The sequence below is a fragment of the Schistocerca americana genome, chromosome 4, assembly GCF_021461395.2.
Source record: "Schistocerca americana isolate TAMUIC-IGC-003095 chromosome 4, iqSchAmer2.1, whole genome shotgun sequence".
Classification (NCBI taxonomy): domain Eukaryota; kingdom Metazoa; phylum Arthropoda; class Insecta; order Orthoptera; family Acrididae; genus Schistocerca; species Schistocerca americana.
In genome coordinates this window covers 548,793,779-548,810,450 of record NC_060122.1, presented here as the reverse complement: position 1 = coordinate 548,810,450, position 16,672 = coordinate 548,793,779, and the positions used below count along the sequence as shown (strand labels likewise).

Here is a 16,672-nt window from a genome sequence, read left to right as displayed (position 1 = left end):
AAGGAGACTCATTAAGTCCTTTCTGGTTCTGCCTTGCTCTGAACCCACTATCCAACATGCTAAATAATACAAATTATGGATACAATATTATTGGAACATATCCACACAAAATCACACATTTGCTATACATGGATGACCTTAAACTACTGGCAGCAACAAATCAACAACTCAACCAATTACTAAAGATAACAGAAGTATTCAGCAATGATATAAATATGGCTTTTGGAACAGACAAATGTAAGAGAAATAGCATAGTCAAGGGAAAACACACTAAACAAGAAGATTACATATTGGATAACCACAGCGACTGCATAGAAGCGATGGAAAAAACAGATGCCTATAAATATCTAGGATACAGACAAAAAATAGGAATAGGTAATACAAATATTAAAGAAGAACTGAAAGAAAAATATAGACAAAGGCTAACAAAAATACTGAAAACAGAATTGACAGCAAGAAACAAGACAAAAGCTATAAATCCTTATGCTATACCAATATTGACCTACTCATTTGGAGTAGTGAAATGGAGTAACACAGACCTAGAAGCACTCAATACACTTACACGATCACAATGCCACAAATATAGAATACATCACATACATTCAGCAACAGAAAGATTCACATTAAGCAGAAAGGAAGGAGGAAGGGGATTTATCGATATAAAAAACCTACATTATGGACAGGTAGACAATGTAAGAAAATTCTTTCTAGAATGAGCAGAAACTAGCAAAATACACAAAGCAATCACTCATATAAATACATCGGCTACACCACTGCAATTTCATAAACACTTCTACAACCCGTTAGATCACATAACATCAACAGATACGAAGAAAGTAAATTGGAAAAAGAAAACACTACATGGCAAGCACCCGTATCATCTAACACAGTCACACATCGATCAAGACGCATCCAACACATGGCTAAGAAAAGGCAATATATACAGTGAGATGGAAGGATTCATGATTGCAATACAGGATCAAACAATAAACACCAGATATTACAGCAAGCATATTATTAAAGATCCCAATACAACAACAGATAAATGCAGACTTTGCAAACAACAAATAGAAACAGTAGATCACATCACAAGCGGATGTACAATACTAGCAAATACAGAATACCCCATAAGACATGACAATGTAGCAAAAATAATACATCAACAGCTTGCCTTACAACATAAACTTATAAAACAACACGTTCCCACATACAAGTATGCACCACAAAATGTACTGGAGAATGATGAATACAAATTATACTGGAACAGAACCATTATAACAGATAAAACAACACCACATAACAAACCTGACGTCGTACTCACCAATAAAAAGAAGAAATTAACACAACTAATTGAAATATCCATACCCAATACAACAAATATACAAAAGAAAACAGGAGAAAAAATTGAAAAATACATCCAACTGGCTGAGGAAGTCAAGGACATGTGGCATCAGGATAAAGTTGACATTATACCAATTATACTATCAACTACAGGAGTCATACCACACAATATCCACCAGTACATCAATGCAATACTGCTACATCCGAACTTATATATACAACTACAGAAATCTGTAATTATTGACACTTGTTCAAATACCCGAAAGTTCCTAAATGCAATGTAACATATACTGTACAGTTAAAAGGAAGTCACGCTTGATCAAGGTCCGCGTCACCTTCCATTTTTAACCAGACATAATGTCTGAGACAAGAAAGAAATAATAATAATAATAATAATAATAATATTCTCATTTACACCATATTTTAGGAATAAACTATCTATGCCATTTGCAATTTAACAAGTAATATATTTCCCTGAGCTTTAGATACACAGATAACTCATACTACAAGTGACATTCATTAAATAATGCAACACATTTTTTTCTGATTGGTTTTATTCACGATTCCAATACATATATCATTCTCCACTGTTTTGGCTACAAAATGCTATTTTTCTATGTAATCTCTGTTCAATGGGAGTGACTTATACCACCTTATCGAAATGGCCTGTATGCCTGCATAGTACCACTTCACTGGTCAACATTGGTACCAACGTCTTGTTGCAGCAATAACCTTCCCATCATCCACATACACACCCCATGGGGTGCATCCTTCATTAGGCCAAACAAATGGAAGTGAAAAGATGCAGTATATAGGCTTTAGATGGATGAGGAACAGTTCACTTAAGTTTTGTGAGTTGCTGTCAGATGCGCGAAGTGGTGCGAGGCCATGAATTTTTTTGGAGAAGGAGAACTTTGTTTGTAATTTTGTGGCAATGAACATGCTGAATTTGTTTCTTCAATTTTCTGAGGGTGTGTGTGTCGGACGGCATGCATGACCTCGTTGTGATGGTGACACATCCCTCGCTCTTCAACTCACCATGCATTTGTTCACTGCCAGGTCTCCATTATTGTGCAAATGCCTGTGAATTTCTACAATGCTCTGGTTTTCCACCAAAAGAAACTCAGTGACAGCTCTCCACTTGGAGTGGACCTTCAATACAGATGCCATTTTGAAGGCTATGTATACTGCCACCACCTAGCAGAACTTCATGAAACTGTAGGGGCTGGAGTATGAATATTCCATGATGTCCCACAACAAATTCTGCATTTTTTCAGCCAAAACTGGTTGAGAAAAAAAGTGTTGAATTACTTATTGAACACCTGCCATAATTGGATATGTTAACACTTCTTCATACAAGATCAATATCGGTTTCAAAAGTTCATCTATCTTCTATTTCAACATGTATCAGTTGTTGATATAACAGTTCTTGGGAAGTCTGTGCATCTTTATGGTGTGATAGTGATCCACCAAATACTTATTGCTGCATGTGAGCAGATATTTCCTGTAGATAAGTCACAGTGACGTTTGGCCCACATTGAAAATTTATATCATCTCTGAACATGGCTCACCATATGCAGAACAAAGGAAACCAACTCGCAATATATGCACATTTATAATACATTTGTTATTTAATGTTATTATTGTCTTACTGTACTATACAGATTACTTGTGTTTTGGTATCATTCATCAATAAGAAGATGTAGAGGTATGACTCACTCCTGTAGAGTGGTGTATATTACTACAGGCTTCACACGTAGGGCACGGACACTGTCTTTGTGATTTTGTATCCTCAAGGTAATGTCTCCATCCTCAACCTCATAGGTGACATCTGGCAAGTTTTGTCCAAATTGGTATGTTACAGATCAATCTTTGGCATTACAACATTCACAGTTCTTACACAGTGTGTCAGAGCCAACCATCTGTCAATTTCTAGATATTCAACAATGGAGACAGTGCAGGTGACAGCGTAATGGTTGAGGTAGTCAGTGCACTCTATTATCCATTTATCTTAATATGATGACTTGGGAAACTTCCCCAAGAGGTCAGTTCTTATCCAGTAAACTGTAGCAACTGCAGAATGAATTGAGCCTAGATACCCATAGGTAACCGAAGCACATGTTCTGTCATTGGAATTCCCTAGGGTGGCTTACAAAATATCTGACACATTGGTAGAGATCTCTCGTATGACACCTAATTCTAAAAATATCAAGAGCTTTTGCAAATCCCAGATCACCTGATCTCAGAGTTTTATGAAGATACTTCAGTGTAGCTAGTCATAACTAAGCTTGAATAAAAAGCAACCATTTCCATCCTATTAGGTTATAATTAATTATATACACTGTTCCATGTCACATTTTCAAGGTGCATAGTTGTATTTGCCTGGTACTTGTAAGATAGAGAATTCATTACGCTTGGCAAATGATAGACATAACTTCATAAGAGTATCTTCATCTCCATCTATAGATGTCAGTTACACTAACTGAAGATTTTTGGGACTGAGTTGAAAGTACAACATGGTCACAAGCAAAATCAGTGGAGATGAAAATGTCTGCACACCAGAAAGAGAAATCTGATTACTTGCACAAAAGGCCAAGACAAGGTCACAGTTTATATAGGAAATTTACACACGCTGACTTCTGTCTCCAAGCCTTGATCATAACCGTACATCACAAAGAAACTCGGAGCTAAAGACTCTGGTCTATAGTGCTTGAACACTTTCGTACAAGGAGAGCGTTGCCAAAGACCTAGAACACTCACAAATAGTGTTGCAAGGAAATGGGTACTGAAATTGTCAGGCTGAATGAACAAAGCAGTCAAAATCAAGAATATCTGAGAAAGAGGTCGAGACTGAACACAAGCCAAAAATCGTTTATCTACCTTATACCAGCCTAATATCCAGAAAGATTGGCAGACTCGTATGGAAACATGGTATCCAGTGTATTTCGCTCACTTGTATCACATTCAATGTGAAAGTTGTGTGTCTCACGTGGGGTGCAGTATCAGAACAGCCAAGGAGAGATGCCAGGAACATCAGCAACACACTTGACTAAAGAACCAAGCAAATCAGTTGTCGCTGAATGCTGACTCAAATACAATCGTGACCAATACTGTAGTGCAAATGGCAAGTTTCTCGGAGAGTGTAATTTAGAAGTTTATCAAAATAAAGATATCAGAAAACCTAATAAATAGGGATGGTGGTTTCAATTTAAACATGCCTGTGGACCGGCACTCAATTTCTTAAGATTTTTGCCAGCCATCAAATCCAAAGAGCAGAAAATGTTGAAACAATTTGCATTCCACAGAATATCAAAAGAGCATCAAAGGGCATTGTGGGTGCCAGTAATTGATCTTAGCTATATACAGTGACACAAGACCAATAGTAGTTGACAGTCTTGTTGAAGTTCAGGTCCAGAAAAACTAGCAGCACCTGAAGAAGATGGTTTCAAAAATTGCACATAAAACAGAAACAACAACTCAGTAGAATTCGCTGAAGCACATCACTGATTGCAAAGAATGGTTGTAAAAACTTGTGTGCAAGTAGTTGTAAAGATTGGGTACAACTGTCGAGCAGCTCCTCGTAAGTCAACTATTTCTGTAGTCAATGTTAAGCGATGCACAAGGTGGTGAAAAGAGCAATCATTGGATAGTGAATGGTTGGAAATAAGTGATTGGGGTAATGAATCACGCTATAACTATGGCAATCTGAAGGAATGATTTGGATTCGGAGAATGCCTGATGCCTCGAGAACGTTATCTGCCATCATGTGCAGTGCCAACAGTCACGTACAGAGGAGGTATTTTTCATAGTTAGGGTGTGGTCTCCTTACTGTGTTTAAGAAAACACTAAATTCAAAAGAATATTAACATATTTTACATCATTGTGTACTGTGTACAGTAGAGGAACAGTCTGGAGAAAATGATTGTTTGCATCAGCATGACAAAGCATCCTGTCATAAGGCAGCAACTGTGAGGCAGTTGTCTGCGGACAATAACTTTCATGAAATGGACTGCTCTGTCTATTCTCCTAACCTGAACCCAATGGAACAACACCCCAGTGTCAAAAATCACAACAAAATTCAGTTTAAAATACGTCCGTCTTTTGTCGACTATGGTGTAACTTATTCTTCTTACTACACTGTATATGCACAGCAGGTAAATTTTCGTGGTTTGCTTTCCTACCCTGTGTATACTGAATTTAATTGATGAAAGGAGAAAATATAAAAAATGTAGCAAATGAAGTAGGCGAAAGGGAACACAAACGTCTAAGAAATTAAGCTGACAGGAAGCACAAAATGGGTAAGTAGGGATGGATAGAGGACAAATGTAAGGATTTAGAAGGATATTTCACAAGGGGAAAAATAGATATCACCAAGAAGAAAATTAAAGAGGCCTTTGGGGAAGAGAGAAGAAGCTGTTTGAATATCAAGTGCTCAGACGGCGAACCAGTAGTAAGCAAAGAAGGGAAAGGTGGAAGGAGTATATACAGCGTCTGTACAAGGGTGATGAACTTGAAGGAACTGTTACGAAAGAAGACTTAGATGAAGCTGAGATGGGAGATACAATACTGCGAGCACAATTTAACAGAGCAATGAAAGACGTAAATCGAAAAAGCCCCCTGGAGCAAATAATATTCCGTCAGAACTTATGATAGCAATGGGAGAGCCAGACACGACGAAACTCTTCCACCTGGTGTGCAAGTTGTATGAGACAGGCGAAATACACTTAGACTTCAAGAAGAATGCAATAATTCCAATTGCAAAGGAAACCGTTGCTAACGGATGTGAAAATTACCAAACTATCAGTGTAATAAGTCATGGTTGCAGAATACTGACACGAATTCTTCACAGAAGAGTGGAATAAGCGAGGCAGTATTAGAAGGTAGGTTAAGGAAAGGCAAACCTACGTTTATGGTAGAATGAGATTTTCACTATGCACCAGAGTGTGCGCTGATATGAAACTTACTGGCAGATTAAAACTGTGTGCCGGACCGAGTTTGGAAAGTAGGAGACGAGTTACTGGCGGAAGTAAAGCTGTGAGGACGGGGCGTGAGTCGTGCTTGGGTAGCTCAGATGGTATAGCACTTGCCCGCGAAAGGCAAAGGTCCCGAATCTCGGTCCAGCACACAGTTTTAATCTGCCAGGAAGTTTCCTACATTTATGGCATTTGTAGACATAGGGAAAGATCTTGAGAATGTTGACTGGAGGTGGCAGGGATAAAATACAGGAAGCAAAAGGCTATATACAACTTGCACAGAAACCAGTCGGCAGTTATAAGAGTCGAGGGGCAAGAAAGGGAAGGAATGGTTGAGAAAGCAGTGAGACTGGATTTCAGCTTATCCCCGATGTTACTCAAACTGTACATTGAGCTAGCATTAAAGGGAATGGAAGAAAAATTTAGAGTAGGAATTAAAGGTCAGGAAGAGGAAATAAAAACTTTGAGGTTTAAAAATGGCTCTGAGCACTATGGGACTCAACTGCTGAGGTCATTAGTGCCCTAGAACTTAGAACTAGTTAAACCTAACTAACCTAAGGACATCACAAACATCCATGCCCGAGGCAGGATTCGAACCTGCGACCGTAGCGGTCTTGCGGTTCCAGACTGCAGCACCTTTAGAGGTTCGCTGATGACATTGTAGTTCTGTCAGAGACAACAAAAGACTTGGAAGAGCAGTTGAACCGAATGGGCAGTGTCTTGAAAGGGGGATATAAGAAGACCATCAACAAAAGGAAGGCAAGGAAAATGGAATGCAGGTGAACTAAATCAGGTGATGCCGAGGGAATTAGATTAGGAAACGAGACAATTAAAGAAGTAGGTAAGTTTTGCTATTTGGGAAGAAAAATAACTGACGATGGCCGATGTAGAGAGGCTATAAAATGAAAACTGGCAGTGGTAAGAAAAGCGTTTCTAACGGAGAGAAATTTGTTGAAATCGAAAAGAGACTTCAGTGTTAGGAAGTCTTTTCTAAAAGTATTGGCCTGAACTGTAGGCATATATGGAAGTTGTAATGGTACTTGAATTAGGTAACCATTACGGCACCTCACCTAAACCTCTCGATACCAGTAATATTTTACTGTGTTTTTGTAGAATAGTTAACATATTTCTGTGACAACATTCAGATTTGATTTCATTAATGTAGAGGTACTCTGATACATCGATTTGTTTATATTGCAATGATATTATTCTTATGCGTATTCTTTCTTTTGTCACTACGATCTTTGTCATACTTGTAACTTTGATTTTTGGGCGCGTAAGTGGTTATTAGAGAGTCAAGTCTTGGTCGTCATGTTGAAAAGACACAAATTGTAGTCAGTTTAAAAAATGTGAACTTTAACAGCGAGGAAGATATTTTCAAGTATGTTTTATATTGTGAAGTGATGTTTTGTGTGTTACGTGATATTGCAACAAAAGTAATAAAAAAGAAGTGTAACTTAAATTCGGAGTGTTGATTACTTTCTCACATCACCATTGTGCTAACTTGCAAAAGTTTAATCTTCAAGAACGGTTTATGAAACACATCTATAAAACTTTTGAATATCGCAGAATAACACCTAGGCCTCTTTGCATCCGAGCTTGGAATCACCACCACCTAGATTTTCGACGATTGAGCCACGAGTTCACAATGAGACCAGCGTGGGAAACACGAAAAGATGAGTGCCTAGTTTATCCATTATTTCATGAAATGACTTTATTAACTGTGCTCTAATGACACCTGCCACTTAATGTAACTTTGTTGTTGCCCGAAAATGCAATATTTAGCAGCGTGAGCAACACTACAATCATAATTAAATTTTACCTTTGTTGTGGTAGGGTTGTTAGAAAGTGAAACATGGACGATAAACAGTTTAGACAGGGAGAGATCAGAAGCTTTTGAAATGTGGTGCTACAGAAGAGTGCTGAAAATTAGATGGGTAGACGTGACTAATGACGAGGTACTGAACAGAATTGGGGAGACAAAAAAATTGTTGCTCAACTTGACTAAAAGAAGAGTTTGATTGATAGGACACATTCTGAGACGTCAAGGGATTATCAATTTACACTAATGGCCATTAAAATTGCCAGATGATAAACGGGTATACATTGGACAAATATATTATACTAGAACTGACATGTGATTACATTTTCACGCAATTTGGGTGCATACATCCTGAGAAGTCAGTACCCGTAACAACCACCTCTGGCCGTAATAGCGGCCTTGATAGGCCTGGGCATTGAGTCAAACAGGGCTTGGATGGCGTGTACAGGTACAGCTGCCCATGCAGCTTCTACACGATACCACAGTTCATCAAGAGTAGTGACTGGCGTATTGTGACGAGCCAGTTGCTCGGCCACCATTGACCAGACGTTTTCAGTTGGTGAGAGATCTGGAGAACGTGCTGGCCAGGGCAGCAATCGAACATTTTCTGTATCCAGAAAGGCCCGTACAGGACCTGCAACATGCGGTCGGGGATTATCCTGCTGAAATGTAGGGTTTCACAGGGATCGAATGAAGGGTGGAGCCACGGGTCGTAACACATCTGAAATGCAACGCCCATTGTTCAAAGTGCCGTCAATGCGAACAAGGGGTGACCGAGACGTGTAACCAATGACACCCCATACCCTCACGCCGGGTGATACGCCAGTATCGCGACGATGAATACATGCTTCCAATGTACGTTCACCGTGATGTCGCCAAACACAGATGCGATCCTCATGATGCTGTAAACAGAACCTGAATTTATCCGAAAAAATTACGTTTTGCCATTCGTGAACCCAGGTTCGTCGTTGAGTACATCATCGCAGGCGTTCCTGTCTGTGATGCAGTGTCAAGGGTAACCGCAGCCATGGTCTCCGAGCTGATAGTCCATGAAGCTGCAAACGTCGCCGAACTGTTCGTGCAGATGGTTGTTGTCTTGCAAACGTCCCCATCTCTTGACTCAGGGATCGAGACGTGGCTGCACGATTCGTTACAGCCATGCTGATAAGATGCCTGTCAATTCGACTGCTAGTGATACGAGGCCGTTGGGATCTAGCACGGAATTCCGTATTACCCTCCTGAACCCACCGATTCCATATTGTGCTAAAAGTCATTGGATCTCGACCAACGCGAGCAGCAGTGTCGCGATACGATAAACCGCAATCACGATAGGCTACAATGCGACCTTTATCAAAGTCGGAAACGTGATGGTACACATTTCTCCTCTTTACACGAGGCATCACAACAACGTTTCACCAGGCAACGCCGGTCAACTGCTGTTTGTGTATGAGAAATCGGTTGGAAACTTTCCTCATGTCAGCACGTTGTAGGTGTCATCCTCGGCGCCAACCTTGTGTGAATGTTCTGAAAAGCTAATCATTTGCATATCACATCTTCTTCCTGTCGGTTAAATTTCGCGTCTGTAGCCTGTCATCTTCGTGGTGTAGCAATTTTAATGGCCAGTAGTGTATTATTGGAGGGTAAAAGTAGGAGGGGGGGGGGAAGTTGTAGAAGGAGACCAAGAGATGAATACAGCAATCAGATTCAGATGGATGTAGGTTGCAGTAGTTATTTGGAGACGAAAAGGCTTGCATAGGATAGAGAAGCATGGAGAGCTGTATGGAAGCAGTTTTTGGACTGAAGACCACAGCAACAACAACCCATTGTTACAGCACTAATGACCAGCAGTGAAAGAAAAGAAGAGATGCCACACACGGGGTGGCGCTTGCCATTGCGCCTTACCTCGGCGGCGGCTGCGAGGTGCGGCTGCGTGGCGAGCGGCTTCCGCACGAGCGCGCGCGTCTGCTCCTCGGTGTAGCCGCAGTTGGCGTGGTAGGCCTGCGACACGGTGAGGATGACGTCGTAGACGGCCAGCTGCCGGCTCTCCGCGTCCGACTGCTCGGCGTCCGACGTGCCGACGCGCGTCGCCGCCGCCTCCTCGCCGCTGCGCTCGCGCGACCTCTTCGGCACGCGCCCATACCGCACCGCTGCACACCACGACAGCCCTTACAGTCACCGCCATCACAGCCAATACAGGTCAGTCACTCTTACATGATTCTCCGCAGTCTGTTATCTAAACCGCTTATTACTAAAACCTCATAGGCAGAGGCGCCAACTTGAAAAAGTTTTTGGAGGGGCAAGAATCATTTTATTAGGTACTACCAGGTGATCAAAAAGTCAGTATAAATTTGAAAAAAAAAAAAAAAAAATGGTTCAAAGGGCTCTGAGCACCATGGGACTCAACTGCTGAGGTCATAAGTCCCCTAGAACTTAGAACTACTTAAACCTAACTAACCTAAGGACAACACACACATCCATGCCAGAGGCAGGATTCGAACCTGCGACCGTAGCGGTCGCGCGGTTCCAGACTGTAGCGCCAGAACCGCTCGGCCACCAGCGGCCGGCAAATTTGAAAACTTAATAAACCACGGAATAAGGTAGATAGAGCGGTAAAAATTGACACACATGCGTGGAATGACATGGGGTTTTATTAGAACCACCCCAGATTGCTAGACGCGTGAAAGATCTCTTGCGCGCGTCGTTTGGTGATGATCGTGCGCTCAGCCGCCACTTTCATCATGCTTGGCCTCCCAGGTCCCCAGACCTCAGTCCGTGCGATTATTGGTTTTGGGGTTACCTGAAGTCGCAAGTGTATCGTGATCGACCGACATCTCTAGGGATGCTGAAAGACAACATCCGACGCCAATGGCTCACCATAACTCCGGACATGCTTTACAGTGCTGTTCACAACATCATTTCTCGGCTACAGCTATTGCTGAGGAATGATGGTGGACATATTGAGCATTTACTGTAAAGAACATCATCTTTGCTTTGTCTTACTTTGTTATGCTAATTATTGCTATTCTGATCAGATGAAGCGCCATCTGTCGGACATTTTTTGAACTTTTGTATTTTTTTGGTTCTACTAAAACCCCATGTCATTCCAAACATGTGTGTCAATTTGTACCTCTCTATCTACATTATTCCGTGATTTATTCAGTTTTCAAATTTATACTGACTTCTTGATCACCCGGTAGATTTGACAGATAACTTTGCGTTTCCATCTACATGCTCGACACTCCAAACCAATCCTATTTGCAACAAAATGTTCAAATGTGTGTGAAATCTTATGGGACTTAACTGCTAAGGTCATCAGTCCCTAAGCTTACACACTACTTAACCTTAATTATCCTAAGGACAAACACACCCACCCAAGCACGAGGGGGGACTCCAACCTCCGCCGGGACCAACCGCAGTCCTATTTGCAGACGACACAGTGTATTGATTGATATAGAAAGGGTCTTAGGCTGTATGCTGAAAAGTCACAAATTAAAAGATTTCAAAGTGGTTTGCGAGGAATAAGCTACTGATTACCCCCCCCCCCCCCCAAAAAAAAATGGCTCTGTGTACTGTGGGACTTAACTTCTGAGGTCATCAGTCCCCTATAACTTAGAACTACTTAAACCTAACTAACCTAAGGACATCACACACATCCATGCCCGAGGCAGGATTCGAACCTGCGGCTGTAGCGGTCGCGCGGTTCTAGACTGTAGCGCCTAGAACCGCTCGGCCACCCCGACCGAAAAAAAAAACGCCACTATACAATTCCACACATAGCAAAATTAAAAATCCATTAAAGCCAAACATCTACATCTACATCCATACTCCGCAAGCCACCTGACGGTGTGTGGCGAAGGGTACCCTGAGTACCTCTATCGGTTCTCCCTTCTATTCCAGTCTCATATTGTTCGTGGAAAGGAGGATTGTCGGTATGCTTCTGTGTGGGCTCTAATCTCTCTGATTTTATCCTCATGTCTCTTCGCGAGATATACGTAGGAGGGAGCAATATACTGCTTGACTCTTCGGTGAAGGTATGTTCTCGAAACTTTAACAAAAGCCCGTACCGAGCCACTGAGCGTCTCTCCTGCAGTCTTCCACTGGAATTCATCTATCATCTCCGTAACGCTTTCGCGATTACTAAATGATCCTGTAACGAAGCGCGCTGCTCTCCGTTGGATCTTCTCTATCTCTTCTATCAACCCTGTCTGGTGCGGATCCCACACTGCTGAGCAGTATTCAAGCAGTGGGCGAACAAGCGTACTGTAACCTACTTCCTTTGTTTCCGGATTGCATTTCCTTAGGATTCTTCCAATGAATCTCAGTCTAGCATCTGCTTTACCGACGATCAACTTTATATGATCATTCCATTTTAAATCACTCCTAATGCGTACTCCCAGATAATTTATGGAATTAACTGCTTTCAGTTGCTAACCTGCTATTTTGTAGCTAAATGATGAGGGATCTATCTTTCTATGTATTCGCAGCACATTACACTTGTCTACATTGAGATTCAATTGCCATTCCCTGCACCATGCGTCAATTCGCTGCAGATCCTCCTGCATTTCAGTACAATTTTCCATTGATCTTCCGATGTCATCCACCAGGTCATTTATGTATATTGTGAATAGCAACGGTCCTATGACACTCCCCTGCGGCACACCTGAAATCATTCTTACTTCGGAAGACTTGTCTCCATTGAGAATGACATGCTGCGTTCTGTTATCTAGGAACTCCTCAATCCAATCACACAATTGGTCTGATAGTCCATATGCTCTTACTTTGTTCATTAAACGACTGTGGGGAACTGTATCGAACGCCTTGTGGAAGTCAAGAAACACGGCATCTACCTGTGAACCCGTGTCAATGGCCCTCTGAGTCTCGTGGACGTATCCCATCAGGTCCAGAGGCCTTTCCTCTTTTGAGCGATTTTAATTGTTTCTCTATCCCTCTGTCGTCTATTTCGATATCTACCATTTTGTCATCTGTGCGACAATCTAGAGAAGGAACTACAGTGCAGTCTTCCTCTGTGAAACAACTTTGGAAAAAGACATTTAGTATTTCGGCCTTTAGTCTATCATCCTCTGTTTCAGTACCATTTTGGTCACAGAGTGTCTGGACATTTTGTTTTGATCCACCTACCGCTTTGACATAAGACCAAAATTTCTTAGGATTTTCTGCCAAGTCAGTACATAGAACTTTACTTTCGAAGTCATTGAACGCCTCTCGCACAGCCCTCCTCACACTACATTTCGCTTCGCGTAATTTTTGTTTGTCTGCAAGGCTTTGGCTATGTTTATGTTTTCTGTGAAGTTCCCTTTGCTTCCGCAGCAGTTTTCTAACTCGGATGTTGTACCACGGTGGCTCTTTTCCATCTCTTACGATCTTGCTTGGCACATACTCATCTAACGCATATTGTACGATGGTTTTGAACTTTGTCCACTGATCCTCAACACTATCTCTACTTGAGACAAAACTTTTGTGTTGAGCCGTCAGGTACTCTGTAATCTGCTTTTTGTCACTTTTGCTAAACAGAAAAATCTTCCTACCTTCTTTAATATTTCTATTTACGGCTGAAATCATCGACGCCGTAACCGCTTTATGATACCTGATTCCCAGTTCTGCGTTAACTGTTTCAAATAGTTCGGGTCTGTTTGTCACCAGAAGGTCTAATATGTTATCGCCACGATTCGGTTTTCTGTTTAACTGCTCAAGGTAGTTTTCAGATAAAGTACTTAAAAAATTTTTCACTGGATTCTTTGTCCCTGCCACCAGATATGAACGTTTGAGCCTCCCAGTCTATATCCGGCAAATTAAAATCTCCACCCAGAACTATAACATGGTGGGGAAATGTACTCGAAATATTTTCCAAATTATCCTTCAGGTGATCAGCCACAACAGCTGCTGAGCCAGGGGGCCTATAGAGACATCCAATTACCATGTCTGAGCCTCCTTTAACCGTGACCTTCACCCAAATCATTTCACATTTCGGATCTCCTTCAATTTCCTTCGATGCTATTGCACTTCTTATCGCTATAAACACGCCTCCCCCTTCACTGTCCAGCCTGTCTCTGCGGTATACATTCCAATCTGAGTTTAGGATTTCATTACTGTTTACATCTGGTTTTATTAATGAGAGCAGTTCTGGGACCTTTCTATAGACGCTCCTGCAGTTTACTATTAGCACATTAATATTGTTATTCCCTGTTAGCTCTGATTGCACCCCGCGAGCGAGGCTTTCCGCTGTCACCAATTCCGCCAACCACCTGTAAGAACTGAGGATGACCTCTGAACCCAGACGGCAGTAGTCATTGGTGCCGACATGAGCAACAATTTGCAGTCGGGTGCACCCAGTGCTCTCTATCGCCGCCGGTAGGGCCTCCTCCACATCTCGGATGAGACCACCCGGCAAGCAGACAGAGTGAACACTAGCCTTCTTCCCCGATCTTTCCGCTATTTCCCTAAGGGACTCCATCACCCGCCTACCGTTGGAGCTCCCAATAACTAATAAGCCCCTCCCCCCGTGTGCCTGCTCGGACCTTGCTGAAGCAGCAGCCACATGTCCACTCACAGGCAGAGCGGGCGATGCCACACGGCCAGCCTCCACATTTACCCTCCGCCTCGTGCGCCGCGAACGCCGCTGTACCCGCCACTCCCCTTGGGGAGAGGGTGGCCCAACCGCGCCCGGTACCCGCGAAGATGTCTCGACAGCAGGGACAGTGGGTGAAGCATGTAACACCTGGGGTGTACCTTGCGACGCACCAGACTCCCCACTGCCGCTACACTCCGAGGCAGCAGCCTGAAACCGGCTGACCGCGGCCATCAACACGTTCAGCTGTTCGCAAACAGTGGCCAGCTCCTCCTGCGTCCGTACACAGCAGTCACACATCCTATCCATCCTAAGGAATCTATTTACTGAAGAGAGTTAATCAACTTTTAACTAGACTGCTAATTCACTAAAGGCGGCTGATTATGACTAAACTGTGATTGCTAGCCACTTCTTGTAGAAAGCAATGAAAATAGCAATACCTGTCTCTGGACTGTATTGAAAACAAACACTAGCACTACTGGCACTGTGGTTGACTAAAGGGACTCTCTCTGACTGTATTAAAACAAACACGAAATCTATGGAACACTATTAATAGCACTCGACAATTAAAGCTTCCTAAAAGCAAGAACACACGGAAGAAGAAGTGACAAGTAAGAAAAATACAGTTAATACTTAAATTAAAGTAGCTCACTACATCGCAGACGTGAAGCAGACGGGGGTTAGGACGACACTGATACTACTGGAATTGAAAATTATCTATGGTACAGAAAAAGTGTGTTCCGATTTACGAAAGAAACGTTTCCTCCAACAAAAATGGCTTAAAATGTATTTCACTGTAAACGTATTACTAACTTGCTGCTTTGATCTTAAAGCCATATTCACAACAAAGAGACGAATGAGTGTGATATGTGAAAATAAGGCGCCATGTATGAAATATATCGTGGGGAAAGTTGACAATGTCGAAAAAGGGGGGGGGGGGGGGGCGGCGCTTGACATGTTCGCGCGGGGCGGCAAAATCCCTGGAGCTGATGTGCTGTGGTGTTGTACCTAGTGATTGTCAATAGAATTTACAAAAATGAGTCTTTAACGTGTTACCTAGTCCTTGTAGCGATCGCCATCAAATTCGGTGTCACTATTGCTCATTAGTTTCTTTTACAATCTGCCAGCAGGTTGCTGTGGGAGGAAGTGGAGCTCGTCCTAGCAGCCGAAGCACTGCGAGCTCATGGTGAGCTTTCGTTCCCCGCATACCTCCGTACAGTAAAAGTGTGCATATAGTACAGATGCAGAGGACAAACCCTGTCACGACAGTTCGTCATATGCAGAGGTTGGAGGAGTAGCAGAAAGGAATACGCAATAGCTCGTAAAATCGGTATTTTTCCCTACATAATCATTACATACTATTACGCAAAAATGTGTGTGCAAGTTTTAACAAATTTCCCAGTAAAGGATGAGGAAGAGGGAGAGAGCGGTGAGAAAAGCATGTTTGAAAAATTGTGGGGGGGGGGGGGGCGGCGAGGCCCCCCTGCTTTTAACTATTGGAAGGGGGGGTACAAAGTACCTTGCCCCCCCCCCCCCCCCCAAGTCGGCGCCACTGCTCATAGGGGATAATCCTCAAAAATGGGAAATGGACATTTTTTTAAATTTCGGTTTCTTGATACATAGATGCTTCTATTGGAATTATGAGTAAAATGAGAGACCGTCATTTCTTGTAGAGAGTAGATTTAAATGTAGCAATGTTTTCTAATAGGGGACCGGAGTCATGCTGAACCACTCGGTGATTTTTGTTGAAGACTTTGATTAACTATTATACTTGTAATATTCAGATGGGCAGGCCAGAGTTTGAAGTTTCAAATAATGATGGAACAAAAACGGGAAAACGAAAGAAAGGCAAGCTTGATTACTTTTTAGTGTGCTATGGATTTCTAATTTTGAGACACCCAACATGAAAACTGATGGAGATATGTTTTGTTGTTGTCATGAGGGCCAAAG

The 16,672-nt window shown here is 42.2% G+C and overlaps 1 protein-coding gene across 1 annotated transcript in view; it reads right to left on the bottom strand.

Moving 5' to 3' along the window:
• The window catches only part of LOC124613606 (ecdysone-induced protein 78C), a 212,750-nt gene that overhangs the window by 31,831 nt on the left and 164,247 nt on the right, over positions 1-16,672 (bottom strand). Inside the window, exon 4 of the mRNA XM_047142320.1 lies at positions 10,039-10,283. Coding sequence (XP_046998276.1) covers positions 10,039-10,283 — 245 coding nt within the window. The remainder of the gene's footprint in view (positions 1-10,038; positions 10,284-16,672) is intronic.